General features: G+C 47.6%; 1 protein-coding gene across 2 annotated transcripts in view; it reads right to left on the reverse strand.

Moving 5' to 3' along the window:
• Positions 1-16,146, reverse strand: part of lrba (LPS-responsive vesicle trafficking, beach and anchor containing) — a 991,104-nt gene that overhangs the window by 600,573 nt on the left and 374,385 nt on the right. For both annotated transcript variants that reach the window (XM_086011652.1, XM_086011642.1), the window contains exon 35: positions 8,350-8,458. In XM_086011652.1, coding sequence (XP_085867778.1) covers positions 8,350-8,458 — 109 coding nt within the window. The remainder of the gene's footprint in view (positions 1-8,349; positions 8,459-16,146) is intronic.

Genomic DNA, 16,146 nt, shown 5'->3' on the forward strand with positions numbered 1-16,146 from the left:
GTCTGTGCTTCAGCAGATTGCTCCGCATGCTTCAGTGCTGCCCCGTGCGAGTGCCAGTGTGTTGTCCGACCAGGGAGTGCCTGTGCTCTGTCAGGATGCCAACACTGTCACTCCTCCACTGCAGCTGCCACTCATGCAGAGTTGGAGCAGTCAGCAGCCGGGCCCTCCAGGCCCAGAGCTGATCCAGGCCGTCCCCCAAGGGCATCTGCCGACTCACTTTCTGACACTCAGCAGCCTTCCCCCAGCCTTGCTGCAGCCACTGGGGTCCCATTGCGGAGGAGCTGCAGGGTGGGAAGGGGCCAATCTCACAAGCGAAGCAGATCACCCTTGCAGGCCAAAAAGTAGGAGGTGTGGCAAAATGCTGTGAATTTTTTTACTGAAGGCCGAGGATCATGGTCATTTTTGGTTAACTCTTTTGTTCATTGTCTCCAGGTTGTGAGAGCCAGTTATGTGTTTGACTTTTTTTGGGGGTTTCTCTGTATTTGTTTGTCATGCGGGAAGGGCACAGAGTTTGTTCAAAAAATAATTGTCTTTATTCCGATTGTGCATGTTTGCTCTTTGAACTATTTGTTGCCTTGACCGGCTCAGGGTTTGCGGAACGGTTCCATTCATGTTCTTTCAATGGCACAAGCCATTCCCTCAGAAGGGGCCTAGAACCGACTTGCAATAAGCCGCTGACGGATGGCCCTTGCACTTTGTGCCTCCCTCCCGTCTTGGTGCTCCTCCTCCTCCTCCTCCGGTGGTCCTCCAATGTCTGCTGGCAGTGGCCGAGTCCTGAGGATAGCCAGGTTGTGCAGCATGCAGCACACTACAACGAAATGGGAGACTCGTTCAGGCGAGTACTGAAGGGCTCCCCCGGAATGGTCCAGACAGCGGAACCATTGCTTTAGCACACTGATTGTGTGCTCAATGATGTTCCTGGTCGCTTGATGGCTCACATTGTATCGTTCTTCAGCAGGGGTGCTGGTCGCACGGAGCGGGGTCATCAGCCAGGTGCACAAAGGATAGCCCTTGTCCCCGAGAAGCCAACCTCCTGGGTGAGCCGGGGCTTCGAAAAGGTCTGCCACAGAAGTCTGACGCAGGATGAAGGCGTCGTGGCTGCTGCCTGGAAAGCGGGCATTGACAGCTAGTATCAGCTGTCTGTGGTCACACACCAACTGCATGTTCAATGAATGGAACCCCTTCTGGTTGCGGTAATCCTCGGCATTCTCTAGAGGCGCCCGCAAAGCCACATGCGTGCAGTCAATGGCACCCTGGACCATAGGGAAGCCCGCTATTCTTGCAAATCCCGTTGCGCGCTCTTGCTGCTTGTCCAGGGTCATGGGGAAGGAAATGTACTGACGTCTCCTTTTGAAGAGGGCATTCGTGACTTGGCGGATGCAGCAATGCACCACGAACTGGGAGACATTGGCAATGCCCCCAGTAGCGGATTGGAAGGAGCCGGTGGCATAGAAGTTGAGAGCCACTGTCACCTTCACTGCCACCAACAGAGACGCCCTGCTCCTCAGCTGAGGCTGCAGATCTGTCTGAAGCAGGTGGCAGAGCTCAGTGACCACCTCCCTTCTGAATCGAAGCCTCCGAATACACTGCTCCTCAGACATGTTGAGGTATGAGAACTGCTGGCGGTATACCCTGGGAGGGCAAGGCCTCCTGTGCCGACGCCTGTTGGCCCTCCTCCGTCTGGCCATGATTGGCACTCTCTCTCGGCGTCTCTAAGCCCTCTCAATGCAATGGAGAAACCCAACGTTTCCACCCATTGCAGACCCCATAATATGTGGCCACTCAAGGCTATGGCACTGAAAAATCAATCCAACTGCAAAGTTCTGGGCTGAAGCCTGAAGTACCTGTGCGAGTGCTGCCTCAATGCAGAAAGCTCTCTCCCTTTGTCTCTCTGCAAATCTCTCTCTCTCACAGAAGGAGTGGTCCAAAAATGGCTACCACTAAAAAGCCAGGAAGAGCCCCCTTTAAATAGCGCCCCCCCAGCCCCACAGCGACTGGGAACCATTCCAGTCAACCAGTCGCTAGGAGCGCCAGGCGGAAAGAAGGGGAGCGCCACTGAAGTTCCGGTTCGGGGCGCACCAAGGGCGTTGCACCATGAAATGACATAAGGATCTGCGCGCGCAGCTGAGCGGGCGTTGCGGTTTTGCGCCGCCGCTAAATGTCCGCTCAATTTCGCGAGAGGCGCAGGTCTCGCCGCGCCCGGGCGCTAGCCGCTTCGCGCCCCACTTATCGCCCTCTTAAGGCGCTAGCGGCTGGCGCTAACAACTGAATTTCTCCCCCAGAATGTTTCCACTTGTGGGGAAGAGTATAACTAGAGGCCATCAATATAAGATAGTTACCAAGAAATCTAATAGAGAATTCAGAAGAAACCTCTTTATCCAAAGAGTGGTGAGAACGTAGAACTCGCTACCACAGGGAGTGGTTGAAGCAAACAGTATAGGTGCATTTAAGGGGAGGGAAAAGGAAATAGAGGGTTATGCTGATATATTTAGATGAGGAAAGACGGGAGGAGGCTCATGTGGAGCATAATCGCCGGTATGGACTGGTTGGGCCGAATGGCCTGTTTCTGTGCCGTATATCCTATGTAAGATACAACTGTCTTGCCTATTTTCAAGACCGGTGACAAACAAGCCTGGGTAATTACAGACCACAATTGGAAAAATAATGGAATCAATCATTAGTGACCAACTTGAGGATTGGCTACATAAAAATAGCCTAGTGTTGCAAAGAACACTTTCAGAATGGGGAGATCCTACCTGACCAATCTACTTGGCTTTTTTTTTTTGAGTAAGTGACAACCCAAATCAACGTTGGAAAGATTTAGTGTACCTGCATTTCCAAAAAGCCTTGGAAATAGATCTACACGAATGGCTGCTGCACAAGGTTAAGGTAGTGGGTAACATTGGTAAAATTTGGGAGGTGAATAAGGAATTGATTGAAAGCGTGGAAGTAAAAAGGTACTAGTTAGGGTAAATTGTCAAATTTAGCAAGTGCACTGTAGAGTGCCGAAGAATCAATGCTGGAGTCCGTTCTGTTTCTGATCTATACAAGTAACTTGGATGCAAAAACACAACCTAAATTGGTCAAATTTAAAGATACCAAACTAGGGTGGAATGGTTGGGGGGTGGTGTTTGCAGTCGATTCCAAAGACGCAGCCAAGGAGTTCTAGAAGGTCCTAGACAATATTTGCAAGTGGTGACAGTTGAAATTAAATGGATAGGTGCAAGGTCTTATGCACTGAAAGAAAAAGGGGGCAAAGTTACTTACTGTACTAGGTTATTTATTTAATGAATGGCATTGAACTAACTTGGGTAAAGGCCAAGAGATCTGGGAGTGATAAACTCAACGACTATGTTTAGTCATCTAGCGCAGCAATCAAGAAAGAAAATAGAATGTTGAACTATATTTCTAAATAAAGAGAGAATTAATTTGAGGCAGTCATGTTGAAGCTTCACAGTACTTTTGTCAGGCTACACCCTGACTACTATGTTCAGAGTTGGCCTTCGAGACAAACGGGATGTATTCATCACAGTTCTAGTCTCCCCTCAATGTGCAGTAGTTGATGGTCATCCTCATCTATTTTCCATCAATTCAGGTTCCCCAAAGCTCTGCTCCTTCACTATATCAATGATCGCATCCAACCTTATCTACTCTTTTATTGCTGATTCTATTCTACATTTACCAACTTTCTTCATATTCTCTGCACACAACCTTCATTTTTTTTTAATGCAGGGATGGAATCACTACATCTAAATCTCCTGCATGCGCTTCAAAAGGGCTAAAAATATTTTGCTTTTCAATTCTTCAAAGACACAGTTTATGTCTCCTAAAAGTCTAAGCAACAGCGACAATGAATTATCTTAGCTGGCTCCATCCTTACTCCTCCATCTGACAACGTTCTCTTCTGAAGGAACCCGCACATCTCCTCCATTGTTAAAGGTGCCTCCAATATGTTTGGTTTCCTCTGTCATGTCAAATGATTCTTTAGCAAAACTCAATTCAGTAAAAAGTCCAAATCTATTTAATACTTGAATACTACTCTTGTATCTTGGGAGGATCTTCCTCCACATTCCTGGATAGATTCTAAGAAAATGCTGAACATCTGACAGGTGATCTTTCGCGATTCCAGTCTTGAACCCTTTTTCTAGCTTCCAATCACAGCCTTTCTGGTCTCTCAGTTCATCACCATTACTATCCCACCGTTCTTATGAGCTTTGTTCTTGCACCTTACAAGTTCCAAATGTGCAATTTTTACATGCTTTTCCTGTTCCTTGCATTTTCACTATGTTCAAATCAAGATTTATTGCACCATCTCTTATTCAAACTCAGTTTTTCCAAGGGCTTCAATACTGTGGAATGCCAGAGTCCTTCAGTCTTCTCTAGAGGCTTTTAAAACTCAAGCTTGGCATCACCTTAATTTACCTCACACCTTCCCCCCCCCCCCCACTCTTTTTAACTTTGGTGGTGCCCTGCACTATGGACAATAGGCCTTCACCCTTGACTTCTCCATTTATACCAAAAGTGTGTTCATTTCTCAGGCTTAGTTACCTGGCAGTGCAACCTGCAGGATCATGGGACAATCACAGCAGAAAATCTGAAGCAGATGAACATCATGTTCGTTGTAAAACAGGAGAATTTGGAGTGTCCATCGAGATCCAAGAAAGCCCACAAGCAGCTGGATTTTTAAAATCCTATTTTCAAGGATCACATCAAAAATTCAATGCAACTCAGGCAAGCCCTGAGGACAAATCAAAAGCTTGCTAACAGATAAGAGATGGGGAATTTTTTTGTAAAAAAATGCAGACGCAAAAGCCAGAAAATGCTGGAAATACACAGGTCTCTTATACTGAAAAGATAGGTGAACATATTGAATACAGACCCTTCCTCAGAACTGAACAGGGTTGGTTTATGATCTGAGCCTGCACTTCAGTAACTTCTGCCTTTAGCCATCACCTCCATTTTCCTACCAATTCATATTGCACATTATTCCTTTCTGTTTTATTCAACCATTGTGCTTTGAAACATTTCTTCAGAGCCTGAGTGAAATTACCTTAGTATATAATTCAGCACATTTCACCCCTTTCTAGCTTTAAAAAAAGTTTTCAGTAATCCAGTACTTGGGATAGAGTTCCTGCTCCTTTACCCCATTAACATCAGTGCAATCAATGTGGAATCGGCCAAACCAGCGCAAAAGATCAGGGCGTTTTAAACGCAAGTGAATTACGCCCCAATCCATTTACATTCGAGTTTCCGTGACCTTTTATGCTAGTTCAGCAATCAATTTGCCCGGTACAGGCCCCACCCAAAAAACTGGCCACACCTCCAGGATGAAATTGCAAGTTTCCACCAACTGCGCTGTGAAGGAATTCTACTATATAACCTTTTTAGAAAAATATACTATATAACCTAAATACACGATAACCATTTTAGAAAAATACACTATGTAACATTTTTAAAAACATAAGCTGGATTTGGAAATCTTACCTTCTGAAAGAATTCTGGCCTCTTTGAGATAAGACAGTGGTTAACCCTGAAGAGTACCTTATAAGGAACTCTACCTTATAAATGCTTTAAAAACATGACAAACTGGGTTTGGAAATTTAGAAACCTAACTATGAAATAGCTATGAAAGAATTCTGGCTATTGAAACAGGACAAGTTGTTGACCCTGAATAAGTAACCTAATTGAAACAGAAGAATGGGTGGCCCCGAATGGGTAACCTTATTAAAACAAGTCAATGGTCAACCCTGGATAAATGATCTTGATTAAAACCTCTTGAGACTGGCATGAGGTAAGGTACATCTGCCCTTTGCACATATATGGTAAACTCCCAATAGCTATTGATGCTGTGACAGTAGGAAATACAGGGATCAGCTAAAAGATGGTTAGTGATAATTAACTTGGATCAACAGAAACCTTATGAAAAACAACTGAAAAAGGGGTATAAATATTGGAGTCTCAAGTGAGATAATCAGACTCGCTTTAATCGGGCAAAGCGATTCTCGACTAGAGGCGGCTCTGTGGTCTTCCACTCTTTGAACCTCAGGGGTCGAAAGTAATTTGATACTGATGGATATCCTGTATAGAAAAGTTTAAGAACTGTAATACTGTAGCGAAGTTAAGATTTAAAAGTAAGATTCTCTGTTAAAAATAAGATCGTATTTTTTCTCTTTTTAGAACCATTAACGTTGCGATTGACTGATTCACCAACTGTAAATTGCATGTCGGTTCTTTTAATAAATCTCTTTTTTTTAGAATTGTCTCACATAAGTCTTCTGCATCAATAACTCGCAAACCCAATCTCTGTACACTCTTTGGTGAAGAGGTACAATTTCTGAGGGGAGATCTCCAGACCCTTATAATATTCGGGATGTTATTGTCTGGCTAAACTTACTAAAGGTGCTATCTGGAGGACAGTAACATTCTTGGGTTGCTCCTTTCCTTTAGGGAGAGATAGACTGGACCATTAGACCCAGTTAAGCGTCTTTAGGATTCAGCTACCTCAACCTTTAGTTGAAAGTGAGCATCTGAGAAATACGCCTGATCCGGGATAGCCCCAAAGGGGCTAGAACAAGTAAATATCCTTTCAGCGCTGTCTAGGGAAGGCTCTTGAAATTGCACTAAGTTTCTTAGGCACACAGGCGCTTGTAGTCACATTTTAAAGTTTTTCCATATCAAAAAATATTTAATTTACTAAGAAACGGACTAGTGTACACCAATAAAAGTAGTAAATGGTTGAGTACAGTTTTTTAAAGTAATCAGGTTACTCACAAATGGAGGACAGGACACATTAAAAATGCTTATTTTTTGTGATAAACCCATTTTCAGCTGTATTAATAAAAGTCAATCAATTAGCACTCCTAAATACATCAATGAATACTTTATAACGGAAAGAAAAAAATAATGATTATGTTCTATTATGCTGCTCGATTGCGCTGGTTCATGGAAGATTAGAAGTTTATGATTATGCAAATAATTATCGGAAACTTGAACTCTAACCTAACCAGTGTAATTTCAAGTGCATTTTGGGTGCAATCTCCTGATTACGCCAAAAGCAGAACCTCTCCCCTTGATTTTTTTTAAAGTAACAGTTCGCATCTCTGACCTGCGACCTTCACCTGTTGTGCTTCCCTCTTGATTTTGATCAATTCTATAAAGGGGCTCACCTGCCTTCCATTTTCAGTTCAGAGAAACGTTCTCTGTCCGAAACACCAACCCTACCTTTTTGAATGGTGACAGACTTGTGTGTATTTCTAGTATTTTCTATTTTCCTCTTTTTGCAGCAAGTGAGAAGGGAGATTCATATTAATATCATACCATCAAAACTATCACATTGTGATTCTTCACAATGGTTATGTGGTCAGAGACTGTAACGAACACTACTTGGTGCCACAAGGATTTAACAGAAAAATAATACTGCAGGAACTAATGCAATATTTTGTTTAAAATAGCTTGTGCACCAGAAGCAGAACATATACCGCATGGGTACTTCCTAACGCAAGTTTTTCCAAACACAATAATATTAATCATTCATAAGATACTGTTCCAATTATTGTTCATCTTTGCTTCAGGCTTCACTTCTAAGCTGCCCCAACCTATGCAATAGTGTTCATAATTTCAGATAATCCACATATTAAATAAATAATTGGTTTAAAAACTTGCCTCAAGTGTTTGTGGTAACAGGAACAGCAGGTTACAAATAGCATTAGTAATATGCATGCATTTGGAATGGTTAACTGACCAAAGCCCTGTAGATATTAGAGATATATCCAAGAGATGGAGCAGAAGAGTGGAATAGAAAACATAGCCAAGAAAAGAATGGAGAAATAGAGAGAATTTAAAAAAAAAACCTTCAGAAACCATACTTGTAGCATTTCCTTGAAAATATCTGTATTTAATTACCAACATCTCTCAATTGTTGTACATAGAATGCCTTAATTGGTATTCGTCCATTTGGCCATACAGGCCAACACGATGAATGTGACTTCCTTTCATGACAGCACCATATCTACATTTACAAAGTCATCAACACAGAACAGTTGTCAAACTCATCCGAGAAAGAACGACTACGTGCATTCTAAAATAATTAGAATTTTGTTTGTAACAAGGTACTGCTCAGCACAAAAAAAAATTATTTCTTCAATGTAGCGTGTTTCCCCTCTTTTTGTCATGTATTTTCACAAGTTTACCACATATGCTCAGCTAGAAATTGAGAGAGGAGTTATAGAAGAAAACTATCAATTTTAGTTTTTCATCCTCAAAGGACCAGTCACCACATCTGTGGAACAATTAATTATGTATGTAGTATTTTTTTTAAACCAAGGCAAAACACAGCAAATCTCAGCTTACCTCAAACTCAGCATGTCTATGTATATCCTCTGCCCGCTGTCTGCTCAGGATAAACTCCGCCTCATTTGCTACCCTCACCAGGTGGTCTTTCATGGTATGGCATAGAAGTCTATGCAGGGAAAAAAATGCATCTCAGAAGCAAATTCTCAAGTAGTAAAAATATGAACTTTTACTGAATACTCCTGGCATTTAAAATAAACAAGCAAAATTCTATGAACAATCTTCTACCTTGTGGCTTATCTGTCTTGTATATAACAAGAGATTTTTTTTAAGTCACGAGGAAATGCATGCAGATTCTGTACATAAAAGTATTTTCATCTTAAAAAAACAGAATGCAAATATGCATATACAAGGAGAATAAATACAATTTGCATAAGTAAATATTTTCCAATTGTTTAAATACAAATCTGATCAAAATAGCAAAAAATTAGCACACACAAAAAAAAATAAAGTCTTGTTTTCTTCAGGAAAAATAAGCCCAACAATAAATCTCAATCTTTTTAAATTGGGATCTGACATTTTTAAAACCTTTTGATTTTAAAAGACACAGTTCATCAAAACAGAATTTACTTATAAAACTTTCGAACTGCTGGAGTTTCATCATGAGCTCCATTATTTATGAACACTATGGTTTTTGAGAATCCATTTTCTTACTCCAGCAAAATTAAATAAACAAGGATGGCTGATATGAAAGTCAATCTCAAAAGCTAGTTTTATGTTGGCATGGTTTCAAGTGTGTTAGTAAAAAAATGTAATTATATTGGCACCAATAAATTACTTAATTGCAAAAGGCATTTTTTCCCCAAATGTATTGCTTTTCACTCATCTGTCTCAATTTTGCATTACTGTTCACATCTGGAATTGTAAAACACAGATTTTTAAAAAGGATATTTACCTAAGACAAGCGCACTGTCCAAGCACAAGAACACTGGTCGGGGGAGGGAGGTAAAGGACGAGTTAATCTATGAAATAAGGCCTCTGCATCATCTTTGCTCTTGACCACATTCTGCACGTTGGCCTACATGGCTTTCTGGTATAGAAAACCACAGAATGTATAACAGTTCTCCACTCCTAAGAGTCAGGAAGACTTTTCATTTGGTTCAAAAGAGGAATAGGAATTGACTCGTGCTGATTCAGGTTCATTTCACGAAGAGCATTTACAAAACCAAAACATACATAATTATCCCCACAATGCAAGAACTGTTTGTCAGCACTATCACAAACACATCCAAGATTATTTTTTATGGTAGTGTTGGAGTCGCTAAAAATCAACAAGCTCTGAGACTTTTGTTGCAGCAAAGGCAAAACGCGTGTTACTTTATTCACTCTCCATGAGGACTGAGTCTCAGCCTTGTTGCAGGGCTATGACGTCATCACGCTACCGACGCTCTTAAAGGGATCCTGCCCCGATAACCCAACCCATTACGTACATATAACGACATTGGCTATACATTGTGAATTGTGTTATTGTCCCTATGTGGTCTCCGCCACATATGTCCCCCCAGAATTCACTAGCACTGGCAATGTCAGTCATTGGGGGGGCCGGATTACACAGTCGGAATGGCTCCTCAATTCCGGGGCGGGGTCCGGGGGGTTCATCGGAGGAACCTTGGGCGCTCGGTCGTGGACTGAGGGTGCAGAAACCGGAGGTCGGCCCTGCCTCGGGGGCTGTGCCAACTCAACAGGTTGGTCCAGATCCAGGTGGGCCGGCTTAAGGCGGTCCACGGAAATGCAGTCCGGCTTACTGTCGACATCCACTACGAAGGTCTTGTCCCCGGTTTCCAGGACGCGGAATGGTCCATTGTAGGGTGGCTGAAGAGGTCCCCGGTGGGCGTCGTGGCGGACGAAAACGTACTCCGCCGCACGAAGGTCGAGCGGAACGTGGGACTGCAGGAGGCCGTGCTGCGACATGAGCACCGGCGCGAAAACCTTGGCGTTGTCCAGAAGGTCGGACTGCTGACGGGCTGCGGACCAAGGTTCCATTGCGTTGGGGACGAAATCCCTGGGAACCCGCAGCGGCTGTCCGTAGACGAGCTCGGCGGACGAGGACTGGAGGTCCTCCTTGGGGGCGGTCCCGAGTCCCAGCATGACCCACGGGAGTCTGTCGATCCAACTGTCGTCCCGGAGGCTGGCCCGGAGCTCGGCCTTCATGGAGCGATGAAACCGTTCACACAGTCCGTTAGCCTGAGGGTGGTATGCTGTGGTGGGGTGGAGTCTCAACCCGAGGCCTTGGGCGACTGCGTTCCAGAGCTCCGACGTGAACTGGGGCCCCTGGTCGGAGGAAATGTCAGATGGGGCGCCGAACCGGGCGACCCAAGTGCTGATGAACGCCCGAGCCACATCGGCGGACGTCGTTGAAGACAACAGGACGGCTTCCGGCCATCGGGTGGTTCTGTCGACCATTGTGAGGAGGTGGGTGAACCCGCGGGAGGGCGGCAGGGGCCCCACCAGGTCCACGATAACCTGGCCGAACCGCCTCTCGGGCACCGCGAAAGGCGCCAACGGGGCCTTAGTATGGCGATGCAGTTTCGAGCGTTGGCAAACCACGCAGGTGCTGGCCCAGTCGCGAACGTCTTTCCTGAGCCCGTGCCAGACGAACTTAGCCACCACCAGCTTCTGTGACGGCTTCCTGCCCGGGTGGGAAAGATTATGGACAGCGTTGAAAACTTGCTGTCTCCACCCGTCGGGCACAGTGGGACGTGGCTGCCCAACGGAGACGTCACACAGGAGTGTGGTGCCGGCATCGTTGAACGCGACGTCCGCTAGTTGAAGGCCCGTGACCACCGTCCTGTAGGCCTGGACGTCCGGGTCGGAGGCGTGGTTGGCCGCCATGCGGGTGTAGTCGATGCCGAGGTGTACGGCGCTGGCGACGGCTCAGGAGAGACAGTCGGCGACGGGGTTGTCTTTCCCAGCCACATGCTGGATGTCCGTTGTAAACTCTGAGATGAAGGCCAGTTGGCGTTGCTGACGGGCCGACCACGGCTCGGAAGCTTTGGCCATGGCGAAGGTCAACGGTTTGTGGTCCACGAACGCTGTGAACGGGCGAGCCTCCAGTTGGAAACGGAAGTGTCGGACGGTGAGGTAGAGGCCGAGAAGCTCGCGATCGAAGGTGCTGTACTTCCACTCGTTGGGGCGGAGCTGCCGGCTGAAGGTGGCGAGCGGCTGCCAGGTGCCGTTGACCCACTGTTCGTGGACGGCGCCGACCGCATAGACCGAGGCATTGCTGGTGAGAGCGATCGGCGCATCAGGTAACAGATACGCCAGCATGGTCGCGTTAGCCAGGGCCCTTTTCGTGTCCGTGAAAGAATTGGCCATCTTCTCGGAGCAGTCGACGGCGAGCTTGTCGGGCTTGCCTTTGAGGGCCTCGTAAAGGGGCCGCATAAGCTGGGCTGCTCGGGGGACGAAGCGATGGTAAAAGTTCACCATGCCCAAAAACTCCTGCAGGGCCTTCACGGTGAGGGGTCACGGGAAGTCCATCACGGCCTCCACTTTCGACGGCAGTGGCACCGCCCCATCCTTCGTGATGCGGTGCCCGAGAAAGTCGATCGAGGACAGCCCGAACTGGCACTTGGCCGGGTTGACGATTAGGCTGTGCTGGCTGAGGCGTTGGAAGAGTCCTCGCAGGTGCGACACGTGCTCCGTCCTGGAGGCGCTGGCGGTGAGGATGTCGTCCAGGTATACGAACAGGAATGTCAGGTCCCGTAACACGGTGTCCATTAGGTGTTGAAAAGCCAGGGCGGCCTTTTTGAGGCTGAATGGCATGCGGAGGAATTCGAACATCCTGCGGCCGGACAGGGACCTGGTGGTAACCCCGGACGAGGTCCACTTTCGAGAATACCACTTTCCCGGCCAGGCGGGCGGAAAAGTCCTGGATGTGTAGAATCGGGTAGCAGTCGGGGGTCGTAGCGTCGTTGAGGCGCCGGTAATCGCCGTACGGGCGCCACCCGCCGCCTGGTTTCGGAGCGATGTGGAGGGGCGAGGCCCACAGACTGTTCGACCGGCGGATGATGCCGAGGCGCTCCATGGTGTCGAACTCGGCTTTAGCGATGGTGAGTTTCCCCGGGTCGAGGCGCCGAGCGCGGGCGTAGGCGGGCGGACCGGTGGTCGAGATGTGGTGCTCTACCCCGTGTTTGGTGGCGGCTGACGAAAACGTGGGCTTTGTGAGGTCCGGGAACTCGGCGAGGAAGCGGGAAAACTCGTCGGAGGCCGAGAGTGTGCTGGACAACTTCGTCGCGCTGGACCCGCTGAGGGAACACGGGAGCGAGCTGAAAGTCTCAGCGTTGATGAGATGTCGGTTCTTGACGTCCACCAAAAGGCAGAGGAAGTCAGCGCTGAGAAGGGGGGTGGACACTTTTGCCGTGACAAAGTCCCAGGTGAACAGCTGCCTGCCAAAACAAAGCGCCACGCTCCGTTTCCCGAAGGTGCAGATGGAACTGCCGTTGGCGGCTTTGAGGACGGGGCCGTGGTTCCCCCTTGCATGTCTATAGTTGACGCGGGCAGGACGCTCACCTGGGCACCCGTGTCGCAAAGAAAACGACGTCCGGAGTCAGTGTCCGTAATAAATAACAAACTGCCTGAACGGCCGACAGCCATAGCAGCCGACGAGTGGTCTTTCGTTTGTTTCGACGCGGGAAAACTGCACGGGGGCCGTCACTTCCTGGCTTTGGGGCCGAACTGCGCGTGGTAGAAGCAGAGGCTTGGGGGCTGCCGCTGTTGGGCTGTATCGGTGGGGGCAGGGCTCCGCGTGGCCACGCAGTACTGTTGCCCAGCGGAGAAAAATTTGTCGGCCTCCTTGGCCAGGTCGCGGAAATCGGTACTGGAAGAGTTGGCTAAAGCCGACCGTACCGGACCTGGCAGCTGTTGAAGGAACAGTTGCTTGAAGAGGAAGCACGGCCTGTGTGTGCCCAGGAGGGCCAGCATGTGGTCCATCAGCTCCGAGGGTTTGGAGTCGCCAAGCCCGGGTAGAGAGAGAAGCCGGTGTGCGCGCTCGGCTTCGGTGAGTCCAAAAGTTTCTAAGAGGTGCGTTTTCAGCGTTTCGAATTTGTTCAGCTCCGGGGGGTTCTCAAGCAGGCTCACAACTCTGGCTGTGTGGAGCTGCCGAGAGCAGAGACGACGTAGTAGTACCTCGTGTCGTCCGCGGTGATGTCCCGGAGTGCAAATTGAGCCTCGGCCTGGGCAAACCAAGCGGCAGCCTGTCGTTCCCAAAACTCGGGTAATTTGATGGAAATGGCGTTTCGGATGAGGTCTTTGGAATCGTCCAAAAGAGCAGCGGGGTCACCGATGTTGGAGTCGCTAGAAATCAACAGGCTCTGAGACTTCTGTTGCAGCAAAGGCAAAACGCGTGTTACTTTATTCACTCTCCATGAGGACTGAGAGTCTCAGCCTCGTTGCAGGGCTATGACGTCATCACGCTACCGATGCATGAGGTCATCACGCTACCGACGCTCTTAAAGGGACCCTGCCCCGATAACCCAACCCAGTACATACATAACGACATTGGCTATACATAGTGAATTGTGTTTAGGTACATATAACATTGGCTATACATTGTGAATTGTGTAATTGTCCCTATGTGGTCTCCGCCACAGTAGCAATGTTAGTTATCTGAATAGCTATTCTGAACATTCATCTTAACTGCCATGACAGAATTTACCACCAAATAACTATTTCTCTAACTGACTTAGTATTCACGGAGGCAGATATTACAAAGTTGCTGGTTATTGCTGCCACAGTACCGAAACGGCGCTTATCAAAATCACAAATTATATCCTACGTGACTATGACAAAGGTAAACATTCCCTGCTCGTCCTTCTCAACCTGTCTGCAGCCTTTGACATGGTTGACCACACCATCCTCCTCCAACTGGATACAGCAAAGGCTATGGGCCCCGACAACATCCCGGCTATTGTGCTGAAGACTTGTGCTCCAGAACTAGCTGCACCTCTAGCCAAGCTGTTCCAGTACAGCTACAACACTGGCATCTATCTGACAATGTGGAAAACTGCCTAGGTATGTCTTGTCCACAAAAAGCAGGACAAATCCAATCCGGCCAATTACCGCCCCATCAGTCTACTCTCAATCATCAGCGAAGTGATGGAAGGCGTCATCGACAGTTCTATCAAGTGGCACTTACTCACCAATAACCTGCTCACTGATGCCAAGTTTGGGTTCTGCCAAGACCACTCAGCTCCCGAACTCATTACAGCCTTGATCCAAACACTGACAAAGGAGCTGAATTCCAGAGGTGAGGTGAGATTGACTGCCCTTGACATCAAGGCAGCATTTAACCGAGTATGGCATCAAGGAGCCCTAGTAAAACTGAAGTCAATGGGAATCAGGGGAAAACGCTCCACTGGCTGGAGTCATACCTAGCACAAAGGAAGATGGTTGTGGTGCTTGAAGGTCAATCATCACAGCCCCAGGACATCGCTGCAGGGGTTCCTCAGGGCAGTGTCCAAGGCCCAACCATCTTCAGCTGCTTCATCAATAATCTTCCCTCCAACATAAGGTCAGAAATGGGGATGTTCGCTGATGACTGCAGTGTTCAGCGCCATTCACAACTCCACAGATAATGAAGCAGTCCATGCCTGCATGCAACAAGACCTGGACGACATTCAGGCTTGGGCTCATAAGTGGCAGGTAACATTCGTGCAACAAAAGTGCCAGGCAATGACTATCTCCAACAAGCGAGAGTCCAACCACCTCCCCATGACATTCAACAGTATTACCATCGCCGAATCCCCCACCATCAACATCCTGGGGTCACCATTGACCAGAAACTTAACTGGACTAGCCACATAAATACTGTGGCAACAAGAGCAGGTCAGTGGCTAGCTATTCTGCAGTGAGTGTCTCATCTCCTGACTCCCCAAAGCCTTTCCACCATCTGAAAGGCATAAGTAAGGAGTGTGATGGAATACTCTCCACTTGCCTGGATGAGTGCAGCTGCAACACTCAAGAAGCTCGACACAATCCAGGACAAAGCAGCCCGTTTGATTGGCATCCCATTCACCACCTTAAACATTCACTCCCTCCACCACCGGCGTACCGTGGCTGCAGTATATACCATCTACAAGATGCACTGCAGCAACTCGCCAAGGCTTCTTCGGCAGCACCTCCCAAACCCGCGACCTCTTCCACCTAGGAGGACAAGGGCAGCAGGCGCATGGGAATACCATCACCTCCAAGTTCCCCTCCAAGTCACACACCATCCTGACTTAGAAGTATATCGCTGATCCTTCATCGTCACTGGGTCAAAATCCTGGAACTTCCTACCTAACAGCACTGTGGGAGTATCTTCACCACACGGGTTGCAGTGGTGGCTCACCACCACATTCTCAAGGGCAACTAGGGATGGGCAATAAATGCTGGCCTTGCCAGCGACGCCCAGATCCCATAAGCGAATTTTTAAAAAAAAGGCCTCTCCACCGTCGTCCAGCTGGGTGAGACTGCACTCGCCTGGTTCCATTCTTACCTATCTAATCGTAGCCAGAGAATCACCTGCAATGGCTTCTCTTCCTGCTCCTGTATCATTACCTCTGGTGTCCCCCAAGGATCTATACTTGGCCCCCTCCTATTTCTCATCTACATGCTGCCCCTCTGCAACATCATCTGAAAACACAGCGTCAGTTTCCACATGTACGCTGACGACACCAAGCTCTATCGACCCCTCCACGGTCTCTAAATTGTCAAAATGCTTGTCCGACATCCAGTACTGGATGAGCAGAAATATCCTCCAACTAAATATTGGGAAGACCGAAGCCATTGTCTTCGATCTCTACCACAATCTCCATTCCC

The sequence above is a fragment of the Somniosus microcephalus genome, chromosome 2 (genome assembly GCF_052327205.1).
Source record: "Somniosus microcephalus isolate GS21.2 chromosome 2, FLI_Smic_1.0, whole genome shotgun sequence".
Classification (NCBI taxonomy): Eukaryota; Metazoa; Chordata; class Chondrichthyes; order Squaliformes; family Somniosidae; genus Somniosus; species Somniosus microcephalus.